This window comes from Osmia lignaria, chromosome 5 (assembly GCF_051020975.1).
Source record: "Osmia lignaria lignaria isolate PbOS001 chromosome 5, iyOsmLign1, whole genome shotgun sequence".
Lineage (NCBI taxonomy): Eukaryota > Metazoa > Arthropoda > Insecta > Hymenoptera > Megachilidae > Osmia > Osmia lignaria.
This window is the reverse complement of record NC_135036.1, coordinates 12,073,850-12,096,568: the sequence shown is the minus strand read 5'-3', so window position 1 is coordinate 12,096,568 and position 22,719 is coordinate 12,073,850. Positions and strand designations below refer to the sequence as shown.

At 40.0% G+C, this 22,719-nt stretch overlaps 1 protein-coding gene across 7 annotated transcripts in view; it reads right to left on the bottom strand.

Moving 5' to 3' along the window:
• Window positions 1-22,719, bottom strand: part of LOC117605030 (disintegrin and metalloproteinase domain-containing protein 10) — a 142,904-nt gene that overhangs the window by 13,716 nt on the left and 106,469 nt on the right. For 6 of the 7 annotated variants that reach the window (XM_034325809.2, XM_076688282.1, XM_034325804.2 and 3 more), the window contains 9 exons: window positions 11,737-12,007; window positions 11,128-11,208; window positions 10,186-10,347; window positions 8,946-9,130; window positions 5,321-5,461; window positions 2,235-2,359; window positions 1,993-2,121; window positions 1,138-1,306; window positions 261-430 (listed from right to left, as the gene is read on the bottom strand). In XM_034325809.2, coding sequence (XP_034181700.1) covers window positions 261-430; window positions 1,138-1,306; window positions 1,993-2,121; window positions 2,235-2,359; window positions 5,321-5,461; window positions 8,946-9,130; window positions 10,186-10,347; window positions 11,128-11,208; window positions 11,737-12,007 — 1,433 coding nt within the window. The remainder of the gene's footprint in view (window positions 1-260; window positions 431-1,137; window positions 1,307-1,992; window positions 2,122-2,234; window positions 2,360-5,320; window positions 5,462-8,945; window positions 9,131-10,185; window positions 10,348-11,127; window positions 11,209-11,736; window positions 12,008-22,719) is intronic. The other variant, XM_076688281.1, reaches the window with a different exon arrangement.

Sequence of the window (22,719 nt, the reverse complement as noted above, 5' to 3'; positions counted from 1 at the left end):
TGTTTTATTCCTGTTGTCAGTTTTATTCACTGTCAGTTGCTGTTGCATACTGCCCGATTTTATACATATATGTATGTATAAGAAATATTTATTTATCAGAATTATGCTGTGGAAATAATAAATAAAGCAAAGTGGACAAAGATAATGGTAAAAAAGTAATCGAAAGAAATGGTAAGGTAAGGAGTTTAAAATCACGGTTTACCAAAGGGTCGTTGTTTTTCTGGATAGTAGTCAGCAAACGAGAGAAACGTGTCGCTTACCTGACTAGGACTGCACACTGCACCATCGGCAAGACGACATGGTATCTCATGAGAGGCATGATGAAGTCGTTGAGGGTGGCAACAAGGGTCGTTACAGTCCTCCTCCCAGCCGCAATCACACTCTTCGCCATTCTCCACCACCCCGTTCCCGCAGATCGCATTCTGAGGCTCTAAGAAATCATGGATTTTCTATTTTACTTTTACATTTAATTTTACTTGATTAATTATCACTCAACAGCTGAATTCATTGAAATAGTTTAATGATTGAATCACATTAGTTGGAATTAATAAAATTCAACACGTCATAATAAATGAAGAATCCTGATACCTAAATATTTCTTATTTGAAATAATCAACATAATTAAAATCTCTACCATTTGTCATACATTTTAATGAACCTGATTATTCTTTCTAATATTATACTAACGACGATACAACAATTCTGTTGAGTAAAATATCAAAATTAATTCCGTCACTTTAAATGAAAAATTAACGAACTTAAATTCTAGAATCTAAGACAAAGTATGATAGTTGTTGTTCAGCTGAAACGAGGATCATCCTCTTAGAATCAAGAGTTTTTATCGAAAAACCGAGGTCATTTCTTCTCGTGTACTGCAAAAGTGTGCTCGGTTTCGCACGTTATCTGGACCATTTTTTCGCTGGCACACCAATGACGACAACGACGACGACGACGACGACGACGACGACGACGACGACGGATCGTGTTAACAAGTAATTGACGATATACTTTCGAGCGGATTAGACAACGATCGTGTAAATAATTAAAGAGACGATTTCGGGGTTTGGGTTGATCACTCGCCGATAAGCGTTTACGCTGTTTCAAACTAATTAAAATTCCAAAAGCTTCTGTACTCACCAGCGAAGCAGCCTTTCGACGAACGAGCCTTGGCATTTAGAACAGGATTTATGGACACCAGGCTACAGGGACTGAAACGATTGTTGTTTCGTTTGTCGCCACTGGTCGCTCTGGCGAACATTATGAAATTTCCGTCCTCTCCTCCGGGTGAACACTCGTCCGGATCGTGCTAACGGACAGAGTAGATCATTTTTCACGAATAATTTGGCAAAACATCTCGTATAACCCTCAACTTCTCTGACCCGATGTTTCGCATCTGGCTGAATGAACTGAATTGAATTGAATTGAATTGAATTGAATAATAATTTGCCAATTACATGTGCTGATAACAGCATTTATTATTTTGAATTGTCCCCGCCCAAGAAAGTAGTTGAACGTTCCGTAAATTCAGATACGACCCCAATAATAGAACGGGTTACTTTGTCAGCAAACAGAGGACAAAGGGTTGGAGAAAAAGTGAAAAGTTATTAAGTAGAAGCTTTGTAGCAGAGTTGTTGTCGCTTTCTTTTTGACGTCGAGGAACAACACTTAATCCTTCAAGTATGTATTCCCAACTTTTCTAAATACATAAGTTAAGTTGCAACCTCTCAGCCGGCTACACTGTAGGTACAGGAACATTTTCCGCGTACAATTTTTATCAAGAGGAGGCAATTTAACCCGGTATTTTTTGTCAAACAAATTGTAAGGTCGCTTGTGTTTGTACATATGCGTAGGAAGGTAAAAGATCGAATGCAATCAAGTCCTGAATCTGGTATCCCAGAATCACCTTTGCAGCAGGGCTAGAAATTTTCGAATGTATTCGGTACACGCGTCGCGTCGACGCAACGTGCAAGCTGGATACGCTCGTAAACTTACAGGGGATCCGAAGTTGTGACCGATCTCGTGTGCAAGGGTGACGTGAGAAACCGTCGGTGGTACGTGTTTGCCGTAGTTCAAGAGGGTGATTATACCGGTGTTCAGCGATTTCATGCTACCCCTGTAGTGCTGCGGGACGAAATAGCGTTAGTTAGCTCTCAAGAGGTAATTGTCTGGATATCGCTACGAAACAATAAATTTCACTTTGCAATTACAATATACATATATTTAGTTCTCCTTACCCCGTTCTTTTCGCATACACCACCGGCATTTTTTAAGTCTCCAGTCCACGCCAGACCTAGAGTTCCTTTCTCGAAGTCGCGATACGTAAACATGTACGAGAGACAGAACGCGTCGTAATCCTCTTCTGTAAAAAAGGATAGAAATGGTTCGGACGAGCAGACTTTCCTTGCTTTCAGTTTTTTTTTTCCATCTCGTTTCATATACTGGTCCGAGCCAGGCGGCCGGACGCCGGACACTGATCCCCAACGGAGAAAAGTTGCCATACAACGTAAAAGTTGGCGGAAATTAAATTACCGAGCATTTCTGGACGCCCGATTTATTATTTTTTTTACTGGATAACACATCTCGGACGATGTTTGACCATGTCGACTGGGAATTCAACCTCACACCTCTCCAACCTCTGTGGCAACCTCGTAGAAATATCGAGGTAAAATACTGCCAAGGACGATGGGGAAATTAAAAATGGAATTAATTAAAAGTATGCAGAGGACAGTTATTTGCTTGCGATGCTCGCAAATATAGACAGTGATACAAAATGGAGAATTTACTACGAGTATTGTTTTTTTCTTTCTCTTTTTTTAAACGCTGCAACATATGATGTTGCATGTCTTTTGAGGTAACAAACGTACTCGGTGAAGTATTGTACTGACTGTACAATGTACAGGAAGAGCGCTTTGAAAGCGAGAGATTAAATCGATCACGATCCCCATTACCTATCCCTTTACCTATTTTCTAAAAGGCCACAGTGTCCATGAAATCGATACTAAATATGTAGAAAGATAAAAGCGTAACACACTCAATATGGTCGTACAATTTAAAAAGGGGTTTTTTTTTTTTTTTACGCTGCAACTTATTCATTTATTAACTGACGATTTTGCCATTTTTCAAAGTATATCGTGGATACCTATATACGTTTATATTCTATATAAGTACATGCATATCTTTTTACAGAGGATAACAGAGGATAACAGAGGAGCAGAATTTTTAATTTCGGTTTCGTACAGAAGCAACGAAAGCTTCGAGACAGACTATGATACCGTCAGATCGGTGCCAATGAAATGGCCTCGGGGCTTCGCCAGGAATTATCGAGCTTCGCATTCCGATATTCGATATCTCTCGTAACGAGCTGTTGTACTTATCTCCGTCGATCCAGTTTCCCGGCTGCTACATATTATAAAGTACGATTCGTGGAAAAATAGATTGTTGTTAGGGCTGGCTTCTGAAAACGCCGCGTCGCGTAAAAGAATTGTCATGTAGATATGCCTTGTCCAACATCAAGAATTAATCTCTTAAATAGGTCAATCAATTTTTTAATTAGTTGGCTATAATTTTCCATGTTAATTATTCGCGATTGGATGCTTGGACATTTCGGTTAACATCGCATAATTATTATCGGTAGACGATAGAAAATTAAACGTAGACCGATAGTTTAGACATAATTTAGATTGGTGTTTTAACAGAACCGATAATGTGCGACATCAATGTGACATAATTATAACATCCATAAATTATCCGGCACAATTGAGCAACGTACTCTGAATCAGAGCTTAATTTTCAGGCAACAGGGAGGACAAGGCGTGAAACAATTGTATTTATGAAGGAAAATAGAGAAAATTATGTTTTGACAGATTGTACAAAAACGACAGGGATCACGAATAGCCAGGGTTCGCATAAATTTCGCGATAAAGAATCGTCGGGCTGCATGTCGATAGAAATACAGGCTGACAGATCAAACGAGGCAATTCGGTAAATCGAATGAAACTATTCGAGTAGAAAATTGCGACTCGCCTCGCTAAAGTTTTCCTCGTGAATTTGATAAATCGAACGATATAAAATGTCTCTTCTCTGTGCGCCTTCTTCAATGTATTCATTGATCATCCTTCAGAATTATTATTTCCTATTATCCGTCAATGAACGGATCCGTCAATGTATCGTTATCGTTAGTTGGTCAACTAAACGATAATATGAATCATTAATTCTTTGAATCTAATTTCAATCTAATTTCAATCTAATTTCAATCTAATTTGAATATTATTTTGACACCGATTAATTGATTAGCAAAGAATTATTATTTGAAACGTTAAATTTTGGTTTTGTTATTCGTAAATTCAACTCTTTAGGAGAAATAACACGCGAAGGAAATGTGACAGAGAGATGAATTCCTGAGTACAGTCTCCAAGACCGTTTGTGCTCTATTGACAGATTGAAACAAAGCTGGCTTAAATCAGCCCGAAGGAACCTCGAAAGCAACTGGATATATCAGAAACCAAATAATCCATCCGAACTTGGAGAACTCGAACCGCATTGATCCGCGACTCATTAGCATTGGAGATTGATACTATGGAAATTTCGTATTTTTTAAAAGCTTGGTAGGTACGAATTATGAATCATTAACTTGTTCAATGATACATGATTATTTGATAATAGTAGGTAGGTAGGTAGGTAGGTAGGTAAACATAAAGAAGCGGGAGAGATTTCTGAGGAGCGTTTTTCGATTAAACATGAAAAACGTTGATGAAAATTGCAAAGAGAACATAAATTCCGTCGATAAATGAAAAGCGAGGAAACGTCCCTCGTCGGTTTCGTTCGACATTTACGAGGATTGGCTGACCAGGGGCGAGAGAAATCGAGAAGAAGGAAGCTGGAAACGATTAACGGGCTGCTTCTGCAGCATCCGGTTTCGAAAGAAAAGAGGAGTGGTTTTTCTTTCGGCATCGCGTGTCCGTTTTCACTTCCGTGATCCAACCTTTTCGCGTGCTTATCATCATGGCCCGTGTCTATACATATAGATATATCGTATATTATATATGTATAGAGATTAGCAGAGTGCGAAAAGTGCTTAAAAGTCACAGTGAAGAGACGGTTCGTGATACTCGAAACGCGTTTCATTAAAGTTGAAAGGCAGTATCAAACCGCTTCATCGAATACTATTGCTCGAGCTTCACGCCAAAGAGCGTTTTAATTAACGACCGTACGGTGAAAAGCACGTTCTCATCGTCAGTTGAAGCCTTTCAGCGGAAATAAAATCTCTATGTATATGTACATACAACGATACGTATAGAAGACGTATAATATGTTCACTTACCTGAGAACAATTCGAGGAATTCTTCGACACCGTAGGTACCGGTGAACCTATAAGTTGGGTCGTTCAGAGCTCTTTCACCGTGAACTTTCACGCGTTTTATCATGAAACTAATGTTATCCGGTTGACCATCTTGATTGAAATCTACAGAACACAAGAAAATGAAAATTCTATGAATTCTATTATTATGAAGAATTATTGTTCGGTCAATTGTTGTAACACGACACGCTACACGTACATAGTATATGTAGATTTCCATAATTTAAGCTCACATACATAAGTAGGTAGGTACATTTTATGTATAATATTAAAACTGTTTAATATTTGCTTTCAATTAGATATTCGATCGTTGGCTCTATTCTCCCCGAGAATAATCGATCCATTAAAAAGTTGCAAGAGCAAAGTCGTTAATTTTATCCGAATTTTTTTTGACGAATTATTGCACTTTCCATGAATAAAGTGAATTTCCATGGAAATCGTAGAATGACGGGGCTTTTCAAATTAAAGCCGGGTTTCATTGGAGTGCAGGCAGGCTCTGCGATGGACGGCGATACGGTGAAATTCATAGGAATCGACGAGAGGAACTACTAGTCGTGGTAACCGATAGCTGATAACGAGTGCTCCGAACGAGTAATTTTCGGGTTCGCCCAGTGATCAGCGTATTCGGACGAATGATTCGGCCGTCGCGTCGCGTGGTAGAGAGCATTTAATCAAACACCTTCTCCGTGGAATAGCAATCGAAAGTGGAAAAACGGTGCCGTGACACGCGAATGCGATTCCTTTCTGCTGCTGGCCGGATTTACGCGAAACGTCGCGCCGATCTCCTGCTAAAAATTCCCATCATCATCCACTCCGTCTATAATTCTTCTGACAATAATCTGCTTTAGTGGACGCGCATATCAAGTCCTACAACTGCTGAAATGAAACGAGAATACGATGGAACGTTTCAGATTAACGTAAGTATTGAATCATGCGAGAATCTCGCGAGAATGTACATGTATTCCCATAAGATTCTCTGTTTCCTTAAGTGGTGTGGCCCCACGGCAACCATGGTTTCCGGGTCGACGGCACGTCGGCTCGTGCATACGCAACCAGTTTGCATAAACATCAACAGCAGCATCGTTACATCTATATCTTGTATGCAATATACATGTGCTGTCGGTAATTAACGCCAAGTCCATTGTATCCAAGTTTGATGTTGCGTTAATCAGCTTTCCCACTCTGTTTCACAGCTTATCACTGACTACGTCAACGAAAACATCGGATGGTCGTGTTCAACTTGAACCAACAGCTTCTTGGACCATTAAATAATGCGAAGAGAACATATTGCAACTGAATAGGTATAGTACCAGAGAATAGAGAGAAGATAGAAACAATGAAAAATTTATGAAACGCTGCACCACCTTTTATAATCGATATGGTACAATATGGTTTCACTAATAATTTCTTTCTTTCTTTCTTTCTTCTTTTTTCTGACGATGCCATTTATTGTATGGTGGTTAAATTTCACCTTCTTCAAAAAGTGGCTACGATGGATCTACTAGACTAGGCTCTGACGTTTAAGTAGATTAAGACCGTTCGTAGTCAGACAGCTTTTCATGCTTTGCGTACCAGAGTACCCCTACATATAACGTTACCAATTTCGTTCTTCGAGCAAAGGTAGCCACGATGAATTTGGGTTTTATCGTTTAAGTAGATTAAAAGACACTTTTTAATTTCCTTTGTTATAGGAAACACTAGCAAATGAAGCTACAAATTTCTTTCATAAAATCTTATTCTTATTTTTCCGCATAGTTGAAAATAGAGTAAATTTCAAATGTATGTATGTGTACTCATGATCGCGAATACGATTAAACACAACATTAAACATCATAACATTGTTGTGCTTGTTGTTAAATAATTAAGAGGAACTGCCGTCGCGTGAAACTCGTATTAAAAAGTTCACTTGGTTCACGTGCCGATGTCGTAAAAAATTACTTGGCAAACAAATAGAAGGGTAACGCGTCGCGTGACAGCTGTCTCGGATATAACGCTCGGAAATAAAGTTTCCTTTTTTTTTTTTTTTCTTTTACGCGAGCTTCAGGATAAGGATCATAAACGCGGCAAGCAGGGTTCCACGTGTAATGACTGACGCTGAAACTTTCAGCCTCGATGTCGCCGCCACGATAACACGTTATCGTGGCAAGTTTTTCAGCTGCAACAGCAGAAACATTATTCCATGCGGTAAACCAAAATGTGTTATTGTCGAGATGCTCGAATTTATCGGTTTGCTTTCTCTAGAATTTTAACCTTGGATTCTCCTGTAAAAGAGATCCCAATAGGCCTTTCAGTATCTCATTTTTTTTTCTTTTCTCTACACGAGTAGGAAAAAGCTTCACTTACGATTACGTTATCAGAACGTAGAGAGAAGGGAGCGGAAATCGATGGTCCATGTTTAGCGGGGAGGTAAAAAGCACGGGAAATCTCATTTGGTCGGGCAAAGTCGAGAAATTCGTCGACCAACGGCCCCGTTACATATGCAAGATCATAGAAGGAGTTTAAACGTCGCACCACCTACCCCATCGAATACATGGTAACAACCAGCGAATACTTGTGTGTCTCTCGTGACTGAGCCGTTAACTGATGTTAAACATAGTATGACCGCGAATACACGCTCGTGTACCGGGCCAATGCATTACTTACAATTCCCTATCTCTTCCGTTCAACGATTCGCGGATAAAGCCCGTTTTCCGGTGACGTTTCCGTCCAACGACGTCCCATTTCTAGCATCGAATATATACCGAGGCGAGCTTTCGAAGCGTTCCGACCGTAGCAAGCGATTATTATCGGGCATCTCTACACGCGAGCATTTCGGATGACCGATCGACCACCCCTCAGGAAATCCCAACCCGGACCTGCCTTCCCTTTTGTCGGAAGGATTAGACGGCATTAACTCTCTTCTAATCCCGATACGTACAACCTGTCCGCTCATATCTGACCAGCAAATTTTCTTTGCCTTATAATTGAAATTTTCTTTGAATAAAAGGACTGACAATCCGTAGTTAAATTCTTTGAAATTCTACCTTTGTCCCTTCCTATCTTGATCAGCATCGTTTCAAGCTTACGCGTCAAGCACGAAACGTCTATGTATAGAGTCGCAATAAAGTTCCGCGAAATCAATCGGTCAACGTCAGACACAGAAACTGACATTAATCGGTCGCAGGCAGCGTAGAAAGGAACCGCAGCAAGGTTAAGGAACATTCATTTCCTTCCTTACCCCCCAGAACAACGATCACCGCTGGCAGAAAGTTAGTTTAACTGGAAGGTCCGGGGAAAGTTTTAATTGGTTTACGAAGTTATAACAGCGAAATGAGACAGAAGACGCGCGTCTGTTAGTTTGTAGAAAGAGAAAGAAGAGGAGAAAGGTTGCCGATTCTTGTGCCGAAAAGACCAAAGAATTTTTATTATTATCCTTGTTGTTCTAAGACTATCGTAGATATTAACGATAAACCATGGTTCTTTAACTTTTATCTGCTGAACAGAAATTCTGAAAATTTTCCGTTATTTATATTCGCGTATCAGTCCATTTATTGTAATGGAACACTAAAATTGATTTTTCTAAATAAAATTTTCAATGTTTGTAACTCACCTGTATACCTGTAAATAGAGTTGACACGCTGCACGTGACGTGTCATCACCTCGATGCATGCCTCTTCTGACTTATAATGATCGAAGAACGTATGATCCGCTTGCAGATACAGCATGCAAGTGGTTTTTTTCGGATCCACCGACGTTCGTTTTCGAAGGACTCTGGAGTATCTTTCTCTGTATAATCTAACGCAAAAAAAAAGAAAGAAAAAAAGACAAAAAGCAACGGAAAGAAATAGAAAATAATCAAGTTTTCGTGAATTATCAGTATTGAGATATACCTAATTTGTAATTTAAAAAAAAAAAAAAGTCCACAATGCCAATTTGGATCGGCGTGACGCAGTCCAATCTTCAAACGAATTTCGATCGACCTCTATAGGTAGGTACAATTGCAAATTCTACTTTATTCGATTTTGGAACGTGTTCGTTGGCCGAAATTCTCCTCTGTCACCAGCGAGAAATGAAATTTTTTAATTTCAAATCTCAAAGCGTCGACCGTAGGATAACAAAATTTCAACTTCAAAGGTACCTCCTATCTAGATCGCGAAATTTCCAATTTACATTTTTTCGACCGTTCATTGACCGGCAAAACAAGTGCATCCCACCCCGGTTCGAACAACAAATCAAATCTAAACCCCGTCGCGTTACTTTTTTCTTTTTCCGAAAAAGGTCGATCGCAGAAACGTCCGATAAGGATATAAAAGGATTGTATAACTCGGTCGTGGCAACGTTAAATTGGATTCGACGGATAATAGTGTTTGCTCTCGATTTTTGACGTTCTCCACGTCAGATAATCTGGCTTCTCTTCTCCGGCGGAAATAGGTGTGCTCTTTAAACGGAAACGCAAGCAACGTACGGCAAACACTCCGAGCGAACGAACCAACGATAAGTAACCGTTGCGCTTTTCTTCGCGACTCTGACAACTTTCTTCGGCTCTGACTTTCGAGAGAGCCCTGTTGGAATATTTCATCGACGCGACGCGTTTAACGAGAGATAGCCGAGAAAAAGTGTTCGTTTAAAATTTCTAGAAAAATTTCTTATTCATAGATTTATACCATATTTTTCCCACCTCGTCTCTAATTCGTAAACCACACTGATTGTGAAATAGTTCTGATCTTAGGTAATCAATATAATAATTACGAGTGTTGATGTTATAAAATTGATAATTTTAACACGTTGTCATGACATTGAAAAGATTTTTTCGATTGTTCGAAAAAAGAGATACAACATAGAAATCTTACTTGTCGAGCATCTCCAAATTGTGCGAGCTCGCCATGGGGTCCTTCTTCCTGGCGTCTTTCGGATAAAAACCTGGCTTGGCCCGAGACTTGCCCTCGTTTAGGTGTTGTTGATAAAACGGTCGCATTTTGTCCCCAAGATATCCACTCGACGTTCTGTTTGTTCTGCAAACGATTTTTCTTCGGTAAAGCGTTTGGGAAACTACAGAGCCATCGCCAGTGAATCCCTCATGGTGAACCGATCAGACACGACTCGACTGGGATAAACGAGAGAAATCGTTCCGAGTGCGGCCAGAAGAGATAAGGGTGACATATGTCGAGTAATAAGTAACAGACGGAGGGCCAATTTACTTGGAGGATTCTCGTTACCAACCAGTTCGCGTTCGCGTTTGCGTTCGCTTTACGAATAAGACTAAGGCTTGTCAGATACCACGATACCTTCTTTCTTTCTTTCTTTCTTTCTTTCTTCCAATCGTTCTGTTTTCTTTACGGGCCTTTTATACAGCAACTTAACGACGCTCTTTTTTTATGCTTTTTTTAGAGTGTCCGTTTAATTTCTTCGTGGCACGTGACAGGACTTTGAAAATTCACTGGTTGCACGAGATACGAGCGTTTCAAGTATTTACGGGCTGCTCGCACTGTTTCATCGGCTTCGATATAAAGGTAGAAGCAAGAGATTCTTCCTCTCACGGTAAGGATATTTACTTAAATTCTCTTCTCTTCGTGAATAGAATAACGAACGAGGTGGATATTTATCTTTAAAGAATGATGCTAAATATTTATCAATTTTGCCGAATAAGTAGTGAACGCAGACGCCTCCCTCTTGTTTTAATTATTAGATGGAAATCTTCTCTAATTGTGGCCGCATTCCATCAAGTCTGTCCCACGAAAACCATCCATTTACCATTGACTTCACCAGCAAATCGTTTTAATAATCTTGCTCACCGTTCAAACGGCGGTGGATAATATTCAAAAACCATGGACACGTGTTTCGATTGGCTATCCTGAACAATGCCATCTGAAATTCTATTAAATCGTTCGATGGATGCTGCTTGATCGATATTAAGTTTGTACTGGGAATATTGAACGTGTTAGATGATATGAGAAGAGGAAGAGAAGGAGAAGAGGAGGATATTATACATCCAAATTGCAAGTTAAGCTCTCTCAAACGCGATACCAGGTTAAATTCAACTCTGACGTTAGATTGAATTTCAGTAGGGAAAAGGCTTTTGTGGGCTTCTTTGTGAACAGCGCGGTTTAATCTGTGAAGAGAAATTGAGGGAAAGCGTGAATTTCCATCTTTTTCATACATTTCAATTTAGGGAAAGTGGCTGTGTATTATTATCGTCATCATCATCATCATCATCATCATCATCATCATCATCATCATCGTCAATTTTTCTCGACATAGAATGAAATTAAAGGTAAAAACGCTTATTTTTCAGATTTGTTCTTCTGTCAATTGTCTAACTAGTTCAAGTTATTGACTTTTATATGTATAATAGTAGGTATATACTTTGAATTTTCTTGCTGAAAGTTTTAACAAGTGCTTACCTCAGTCCGTTGAATGTGTTCTCTCGCAACAGCTCGCTCGCACACGGATATCCGGTATGGTGTGAAACATTCACGTCCATCGAACGATACGCGATCGTATGGTGATGCATCGTGTCTGTCGTGTCTTTATGTTCGCCGTCTTGCCGGTGGCATACGAGTGGAGCGTATCTGCTGGCAGGTTCGATGTAAATTTCATCGGATGCCGTGAAAATGGTTCCATCAAAGAGACCTTCCTCTGTTACAATTCCATGAATCAAGGAATTCTCATCGTCTAAAACAGTCGAATAAATACATCAATTTAATTATTCATTGGTAATGTATGAAATAATCGATAATTTGTAACGGTAGAAGAAATTATCTTGCCCCTGAATACCCCTGCTGATTGTCAGTCGGTATGTTTCTCAAGTCAGCTTGGCCATCTTTTCTCTGAACATTGGAACGGTGCTCGTAAATCGTGAGATTTACGGGTGCAAGAACCGCGTACGAGGGAATCAGTGTTTATACATATTACGTTTGCTCGCCCACACTCGTCCCGAGGAATTTTGAATTTATATTCGCTTGATTTCTTGTATCATCGTAGAGAATCAGATCGACGCGACGATACATTCATCGTCAGTCGTTCCAGGATTTATAACTCATCATTTTGGTTTGTTTTTTATTTTTTTCACTCATTTCTGTAATATCGTTTTACAGAAAATTCGTCGCACAGGAATTCTTCTCACCGATATCCGTTTAAACGATCAGATATAATATTACTGTATATTCGACGAATTTCCCTGTTTAAACATTCATGGCAATTTAAAATCGTTTATCGGTAGTATGAATACATAAGTGTGCTACGATGGTTTACGTGCACGGCGAGACGCGTGGTTTAATATTTAATTGCAGTTTAATATTGAGATTAAACATCCACGGTCATACATTATTCAGGACTCGATATTTACTTGGGATTTATTATAGTATGGTTATTGGACGAGAGCAAGTGCGTGCGCGTGTGTACGTATGTACGAACACGCGTAAAATAGGTACAGGTGAAATTGAAAGAAATTTTCTTTGCTTTGTAAGTGATTGATGTTACAAGAAAAAAAGAAAAAAGAGATTCGCGTGTATTCTTAATATAATTTATCTCTATGAGATGAAACATTTTTTTACTCAAGTGAACATGTAACACACCGATGGTTAATTTCGGGTCAACTAATTATTAGGTTACGAGAAATATCATTGGTAATCCCCTAATGATCATCAATATTGTAATCATAAATTTCTACCTGCATAACGATACCATGCACGGTAGGTACGTAGTTTCAAATTGTGTAATATACATATGTATTTATGTGACATTATTGCAATTCGAATAATGTTTATGCAATAGTAGCGGTTATAATTCTGTAACAAAATTAGACTATTGAAACGATGAACGATTTTGCGATGAGAGAAAAATTCCAGAGCGGATTCCAGAGAATATCGTAATATGATGGTGAGAAATGTTGTTTGCCAGTTTAGTTAAACAGAATGAAAGGTGAGCAATCACAGTAGACGATAAGTTAGCCAACAAAGGTGTCTTTGGTTATCAATGAAAGCATCGAGCTTGTTCGAGGATGGTTGAAAGGCTTTCGAGTGGAAACTATGTATCTCGATGCATCGGCAAATCAATCAATAGCCTTTTGACAACGCTGCCTCGATAATTGCTGGCAGCTTCTAACTGGATGGGCCGTGCACACCAGCCTGTTAGCAGTTACCAAAGTTGGCAATACTGCGTTCGCTACCCCCGCCGTATTACCTAGGGTTGTTCAGGCAAATTACAGAGGGCTGAAACGAACAGGAACGTCGGGGACGAAGGTTGATCAGGAGAGAATGGAAGATATGGTACCAGTGAGATAGTAGGAAACTGATTGTGAGACGCTGCTAAAGCAGAATTTAGGACAAACAATATCCCAATGATTCTGTTGATTATCACACACAGCATTTTCCACCGCATTTTCATCATTGTTTCTGCAAATACGTACATTTTCTATTTCCTATCCCATAATAAGTTTATTCTATTGTCATCTGAATTTCAATCTAGGTATTCTATTCGATGTGTGAAATTCTATTCGAACATGATGCGTCATTGGCTGATTGGAAGCATTGCACGGGTGCAGCAAAACTGCGTCGAATTATAAAGCCGAATCAGGAAATCGATGAATGTCCGTGTAAATCCAGATGTTATGATCACGTTTCTTCTCTCTTTCGTATTACATATATGATAATGTACCAAACGATTAATCCTACATTTCATCGACTGTCGAGTGTCGGATGTTTAATGATTAACTTTGCTTGAAAATTGATCACCGATTAAATTCGTTTTATTCATAGATTTTGGTATTTCTGCTCATAATTACATTTACAAGTGTATTTATTTAATGAAAACATCGATGACCAGCAGAGTGATCGCATTGTTGAAAGCAAATAAAGAGCAGAGCAAAGACAACCGAAACGGGTATAGATTTTTTGTGGACGGTTTTGCGAGCTAGCAGGGGATCGCGTTAGTTATAGTTATCGAGGTGGAAAATAATGTGATGAATAATGGAGAAACGTACCACGATATGTACTCCGTGGACGGGCTGGCTGGCTGGCAGTCGCATTGAAGGGTAGGCGAGCGTGGAAAAGGTAAAAGGGAGCAAAGGGAATGGGAAAGTAACTCTGTAGAAAGAAAGTGCTCGAGCTACTAGCTAATTCACAGACGTACGTATTTTGACGTAATTATCTTGGATAATGTACAATGTACATAGCTACTATGGAACCAATTTGTTAGACGATAATGATTTTGAACGATGATCGTAATGCGAAACACTGATGACCTAGTGGGTATACATACATACTTGTAGCATACGATTACAGGCTGTAATTTCAACACTATTCAGGTTCTATCTCGGAAATACTACCTTCACCAAGCATTAATTAATCTATTAACTGATATAGGGAAGTAAGATCGAAGTTGAATGTTATTCATCCGTGACAATGAATTGAACTGAAAGCAGCAAGTCCAGTTAAATGTAAACGCGTGTACGGTGGCAGTGTTTTAAATGCAAAATTCACCTGGCCCCTCCCTATACGAGGAAATTTAATTACAACGATCTGTCGTCAGGGGAACGCAGCAGCCGTTCGAAAAGCCAATCGTATTTCGACGGGTTCGAGTGACCAACGCGTTGATGGAAAGTCGATAACGGGTTAGCAGCAGCCTGTTCTCGTTCGCAAACGACGAGCCTTCCAATCATTTCTCTTGGTCTACGACTACGAAATCACTTTGCTCTGATGTCACGTTTCTACTAGGTAGGTACTACATAACTAATCGTGCAATTAACAGTTAACAAAATTACTATTTTGCCGATTTAACAGCTGTTTTGTAGAAAACCGAGGCAGCAGCACATTTTTAAGTGGAACATCATTAAGCTTATAGTGCTATCGAAACGCTCAAGAAAAAACGTACAATTTCCCTCAGTTTTGACTGTAAACTCTCTGAGGGTATTACAAATAGAGTGAAAGAAAAGAAAAGAAAACGGGGCAATTTTTTCCTTTCAATCTTTTATTCCCGGGACTGTGGATTCCGAAAGCCCCGTACCGCTAAAGGATTATCCCTGGAGGAAAATAAAATTCGGCCGGTTCGACTATTTCCCAGCCGATCGGATGTAAAATGCTGGATACGTAAGATGGAGAACGCAGACGTCTCTGTACGCTTCTAAAAAGGCTTCCACAGAAGTCCTTCGTGGTAAATCACTCGCTCTTGATCGAACCTCTCTCCGGTTTATCCATTTTCGGGATCGTGGGCGAAAGGATTCGACGGCAGCCGTGACATCGACGCTCCACGATATGTTCTCTCCTTGCATCGACGTCGATCCCTTTCGGAATTTATGTGTGCCACGACCGGGCGAAATTTCCAGAAAATTCCAGAAAATTCCAATCGCGTGCGTCCTTTAAACGACATCGCTTTTGCTCTTTTTCAAGTCTGTCGGGACTGTAGCCCGTCCATTTTGATCAGAAAATTGAAACATTTATGTAATATAGATCAACTACTTGAAAAAGTTTACTTAACTGTAATAAATAGATTGAAAAGTTAGTTCTTTGTACCTTTAGTAATTCATATCATCACACGCCTAATTACACACGACAGTTTCTATTTTTTTTATCGATATTCTTTTTTTTTATAGATTAAATATCCGAAAACGTGTAGCTCGATCGAGACTAGAGGCTTGAAGGTAGTGCAAAGCAATTAACGAAATTATTCTCGGAGAAATATCAGAAGGTTCGAGTGGATCTCAAACAACGTACGAACTTTAAATGCAATTTCACCAGCTGCGGCCGCGGCATATATAAGCTCAATTTCGTCGGCACGGCGGCGCGGCGGTGCATTAGAGTCCTCGACCCGTCGCGTCGCGTCGCGTCGCGTCAGCGCGGCGTCTCCCAATTATTCAAAACTTAATGCAGACCGTATCCACTCTCTCAAAGTCTATATATCCAGTCGGTAGAAGTGGATCTGGCTTGCAAAGTGACAGAGCGGCCGACACTGGCTACGTTTCAGCCAAGCCTTTTCACCATTTCCTTTCACCCTTTTCCGTCTCTTCTATTTCTTTCCACCAACACTACTACACCTTACACGGCCGCTGTTACCTACACGCCTCGTTTCACAACCCCTTTCATTTCACCCGCATCTTTATCAATCCCTTCTCGCTCAGAAGGCGCCCGTTTCCGCTTCTTTCTGTTTATCCGTGTGAAAGCTACTCTCTCATGGAACTAACCCTTCTTCCCCTTTTTATCTTTTTTCAACCCACTTGCTACGACACGCATTGCAAAGTGCAATTGCAATGATTGCAACAGATGAGTCATGTGCGAATAAATATGAATCAATGTGTAAAAGAGAGAAAAAAAAAAACGAAGAGCAAACGAAGCATGAGTAAATGTTAAGTGAAATCAGATAACCAAGTGCTTACCGATTTGAAAATCTACGTCATTAATTCCCAGCGCACGTCGCTATTTAACCTGATTCGATAAATCGCCGCAGAATATTGCTAATTACCCGATAATAATACCGGCCTGGTGGAAGGATAATTTGTGTCGCCTCAAAGTTCAAACCCCCTTTTCATTTTCTCGCTTCTCACTTTTCCCTACCCGTTAAAACGTGCGTTGAATGTTGAATACCCCATGGTCTAAAACGTGGTCTGTTTAATTTGTCTAACGCCTCGTTGACAAGTGTGATTCTTTCGCGATGTCACGATTCTAAAAGAAAATTTGTTTAATCAAAGGAATGTTTAGTTTCCGTGCGATTCACAGTTCCAAACACCACTGTACCCCTCCTTCTCTGGTGTAGGGTCGCGGTGTATTCTACCGGGATCGGTGGTGTTACGAAAATTAATGCTGATGCCAGGAACGCCCGTTATTTGGCGCCGCGCCGCGCCGCGCCGCGCCGCGCCGGTTTAAGTGGTAAAACCTCGCAATCAACGCCGGTGATTGATGCGTCTCTGATCGGCACCCTTTGTGCTATATCACGGGATGCACGTCACTCTTTAACAATAGTTTTCGTGCTTTCCACGCTGTTCCGTCATAATTTGTCGATAACAGCGTTTCACTTGTTCACCACAAATCTGGGGAAGCACGATCGTGGCTAGTTGAAACCTCTACGCCGTTTCCGATCTTTTCTTAATCGATTCAAATTTTATCATGGTCAATATTTGTCGTAGAATTCTGAATATTGGTTGCGAGCATTTAATTATCAGACGAAGCGAAAGAAGGGTATTTGCCCAGATGCGTGCCATGTTCGATAGATAGTGGTTAGATTTTCAGTGCACGCGAGAATATATCGCGTGATATAAAACTCGTTAGCCGGGTTGGTTTAGCGGAGGTATCAATTTCCTTGGTGGCCATGGCTCTGAACAGGATCGATTTTAGGGACACGATAAGCGGGAGTCGGCGCGGCGCGGCGTCAAATCATGAAATTCCGTGAACGGTTTAATTGCTCGAGTTTCGGATTCTATCAATCAGCCCACGTTAATTGGGCCTCGTTATGCAGTAAATTAGTGGTCACTATGCCCGGCAAGATGGTGAATCGAAACGGGAAGATGGCTATTTCGTAATAGTTTGCCACGCTGCCTTGTCATTAGTTTCTTCACAGTACATGCTAATTATCATCTAATCGTTTACGCTTCTGAATGAAACTCTTAGTTAAATCTACATTTACTCTTCCTCCGTCTCGATAATTCAGCAAATCTAATATCTCAAGTGACATAACTGCGGGCAAGTAGTACTCGAACAATTCTCACACAGAATACACCATTCACGTCACAATAGTATGATACCACCTGTCACCTTGTAATCCCAAGTTAGTTATTGCATAAAATACAATACAAAACGCACCCATATTTTCAAACAAAATAGATGGCGATGAATTTTTTGTAAATTTTTCAAAGAACACGATACGCAAGGGGAATAGATTAATTGACGATAACTAGAGTTGACAACAGCAGCTATAATTCCAAAGAACGGAATCTCTTAAAAGACGATCGAACGGCATAGAAAACAGATCCTAACGAGGTCCCGGAGGAAATCTCGGCGGAGAAATAACGACGTTGTCATTGGTTCGTGCTTCTTGATCCCGCTTCGTCAGACCATCCCCGGAGGATCCTTTATTTCCAGCAACCTTTCGTTTTATCGACTCGGTTGGTTTTTCTACAACTGGCAAAGTGATTTTTGTTTCGTTGCACCGTTGCATCGCAGCTTTTCAATCGTGTGAAATCCGATAGTTAATTCAGGGGGGGGGGGGGGGGGGGGGGAATGACTGTTCGTAAAGAAACGAAATAAGATTGATATAAAATCATCGTTAGAATGGATGACGTTTAATCTTTTAATCGAAAGTAGGAGCTAGTTGGTAGAACGATGAGTGTAGCAGTTGGTTGAAAAAATCACGCAATACCATTGCTAATAAATAGTTCGACAGGGTTTGCGTGACAGACTTTTTGATTACACTAGAAAGAGAGGGTTATATTTAGAGAAACGTGGGACACGAAACTTTTCTGTAATGGAAAAAATAAATTATCGCTAACTCTGGGAACCTAACTTTTGCAGATATGTAGGTAGTAGTTTAAGCTATGAAAAAAGCAGAGTCAAGAATTTCTGTAAATTTTGTTTAAGAGCAAAAAGCGTTTGTTAATTCAGTTAAATATGGTATTTCGAATTCTAGTTTAAGGATCGATTTCATTTTAAACCGTCACCATCCGATCTAAATTTCGAACGAGACATCTTTTGATATTGCAAGCTGTAGAGCTGTAGAGCTGTAGAGCTGTAGAGTTGTAGAGCTATAGAGCTGGTCAATCGATCGGATGAAAGAAAGTCATAAACGGAGCGAACCTTTTATTCTCCTGCACCGCATACTTGAAATTCCATCTCGTGGCAAGAATACTTCGTCTTGCAAGGTACATTCGAGAGAAATGTACTTTGTGCGTGCAATAGCAAGGCCGAGGGGAATCCATTTGAAAAGCAAACTTCATTTGAATGCATTCACTAGATAGTTAATGTAATGTACGAGCGAACAATCGAACGATCGGTATAAAATCATGTCGATTTTACAAGTATAAAAGTTGTATAAAAGTAAAACGAAAACAGTGATCTGCTTAATACATGGATCTTTGCCGAGTTGCAATTTCCAAAGTCGACGTCGTCGTCGGTAAGCGCCCCTGTCGGATTACGAGGGCGAAGGGCTGTTTTAACATAATATCGGCCAGGTTTCCGCTAGAGGGTCGTATAGCCGCGATACGAGGTCGAGAATCGAGTGTGGAAAAATCCGTACGGCAACCTCGGAAGTCACCCCCCCTCTTGAGGCCGGATTAAAGTAGTTTACATCGCGGGCGATGTAATACATACGAAAAGCGGGTCGTCGAGGACCGAAAAGTTCGTGGAATCACGTAAAACGACAGGGGTTGGGCCGCTTTTTCGCGGATCACGTTCGCGACTTACTGCCTCCCGGACGGGTATTATGGGGAAAAGTCGCCACTTTTCCTTCTCCCTGGTTACGAGTTGATCTGCTTTTCAACGTTTTCTTCTTCCTCTTCTTTTTTTTTACTGGATTCAACTGTTACCTATCGAGTGTTTACACGTTTTCTCGAGTTTGACAAGAAATTCTTGTAAGTTCTTGTGAATCGTCCAAAGAATCGGAAAAGAACATCTGAAAATCCAAGTTCTTAATCACACAAGTCATAATGTGTCAAGTCCAACAGTTGGGGAAGAAAGTAACTGGACGAATGTTCGAGTAGAATCATCAGAGATTACGAGAAAAGGAAATAGCAAAAGAGGAAGAAGAGAGTGCTCTGTGAACAGGTTAGCCTTTAGAAAGGCGACAGAAAAAGATCGAAGATAAGAAGGATCCTCGTGGATAATCCCCTGGGCACTTCTGGAAGATAATGCCTGGTCCAACGGAGCTCTGTCTCTCTGATGAAGGAATTACGAGGAATCCTGGCGAGGAAATAAATTGAAATAGTTGAGCGACGAGCAAGGGATTCTTCGTTTAGTAGCACGTCGCGTCGCGTCGCGTCGCTTGGACGCTTTTCATCGGTTCCCGATCGCGAGACGCGTAGTAAATTAGTAGCGGTAGTATACCGTGGCTCGATATTTCACAGTGATCAAAGTCGGATGAAAATTCCTTTAAAATCAACCAGGACTTTGTGTCCGGACCCAAGCGAACTTTGATGAGAAATTTTGCTCGTCGAAGCGAGTTCCATGGATCAGAATTTTTCAACTCTAACGAACCGTTGCGTTGCGTTGCGTTGCATATATTCAAATTTTAATAACTCCACTGCTATTGTAATAGAACAAAAGGGAAAATGTTATATTACGATATCTTCTAAGAAATATTCAAGCTTATTTCAAGCTTTCGTCGATAGGAGTTTTAACTTTTAACTTGAAAAATCTCCATCAGGGAATTGGCACTCGTTCTAGGTTCAAGCAGTAAACACTTTCGAAACTCCATCGAAGAATTAACGCTTTCGAAGCATCCTTTGTTCGTTTGGCAATCGAGAGATCGAGACAGGAATTCAAGTTTCCAAGGGAGATGATAAGGCCAAAGCAGTTGGACAAGATCGGAAATGTTCAATGTACTCGATTCTCGCGTACACACCAAACACTTGCCTCTCCTCTTTCCTCTTTCCTCTTTCCTCTTTCCTAACGAGACTGGTCAATCTTTTATGAAATCTCGCCTTTCGTAAAAGAGAAACTTGACTCCGTCTTCGAATTTTCGAAATTATCCCTGTTCCTCTTCCACTTTTACAAAAATCTGCCTTTTTTCTCGTTCTCGATTTTTAGCACCCTTTTCACAGAATGTTTCTTTGATCAATTCAATAATAATTAGTAATCATCTCGGTCTTATTCCTGGGTACTGATTTTCGTTTGCCCGATTAATCTGCTTTCAAAAGACACAATGGAGCGGATCGATTCTTTTCTTTAATTCTAAAGACGTTTTAGACGTTTTAATACGTCTGATGGTGAGTTACAATTCTCTTTATATAATATTATAATAAAAGAATCTTTGAATCTTTAGCAAGACTACGTACCTAAAAGTTAAATCACGTAGAAAAATCGTGAATGTTTCTGTTAAATTATTAAAATATCGAAGCAATTGTTTCACAAATAATGCTTGTACCATTAAAATAAATTAAAAAAACACTCAAGGACTTTAATTCTTGTTCGCAAGAACAATTCTAGTCAATTATTTCCATCGAGACGAAAGCTTGAAAGCTCTTCAAACTTTTCACTCACTTTCTGTCTCTTTCTCTCTCGTCAAACAGTCACATATTTTACAACCAGACCTAGACGGTCTGATTCATCTCTTCACTCAAAGTGTACGGTTTCATTTCGTTTCTATTCCAAAGATCTCAACTGTTCTCTATCGAACTTTCGCGATGGACAATTCTATCGAGAATCGCCGTCGGTTATGACCCATCTTCTTCCGTATCATGGCCACTGACGATTCAATTTTATCCAGCTACGGTTACAAATTATCCAAAGAGAGACGCAAAATTGATCCGATCACGATCACGATCACGATCACGATCACGATCACGATCACGATCACGATCACTATCACGTTCAGGGGAAACAGAAGGATAGTTTCACTTTTTCCCTCGAAATCGTTCAGGACTTTTCTTTCTCAACTAACCAGAAAGAATTCGAAACTTTCCGATCGACTTGATCGGATTCGATAAAAAAGAAAAGGAATTTTTTATCATTATGTACCACTACCTATTAGGTTTTTGCATATCGGATCGTTTTAAGATCGTTTTCTCGACTGAGAAGATGATGAAAAATTTAATCGATAACGTTCAAGCAACATTTGGCAATGTGTTTTACTTTCAACAGAAACCGAACGCCGTTGCAGAACCGCAATACACCTGGGTCCGTTATCGAAATTCGATCTTTATTTGCTTTGTGCATTACAACTAGTTTGCAGAGTACCAGTTGCTAGGGAATATCAGGTTATACGGAAGTTGGTAAACCTGAACGGGAGTGGATTTAAATTGGACCTATAAATTTGCGAAACCTGCAGCAATGGTATAACCTGGTAACCACGAACAACCTTCGTCTTCTTTTATCGATGCGTAGATCTTGAAAATGTACAACACAATGTAATACAATAAAAATAATCAATTTCATACGCTTGGTGTTCAATATTTCAATAAAAAAATCATATAAAAATATCAATAATGTAACGTACTTAAATTCTGGTGAAAACGTACATCCAGAAAATATGTTAGAAATTCCCATCAGCTTCACGGTTACGATTCGTGTCTAGACATCAAAATTGCGAATCATTGTCTAACTTGGAGCACTTTCTCCCGTTCTTCTTTCTCTTCCCCATTTCCAACAGAGTTGTCTCTCTGTACTTCAAATTTCGCAGAATTCACAGAATTCGCAGGACAAAATGGAAGAGGTCCATGAGAATGCACTTGACGCGACACGAATCGC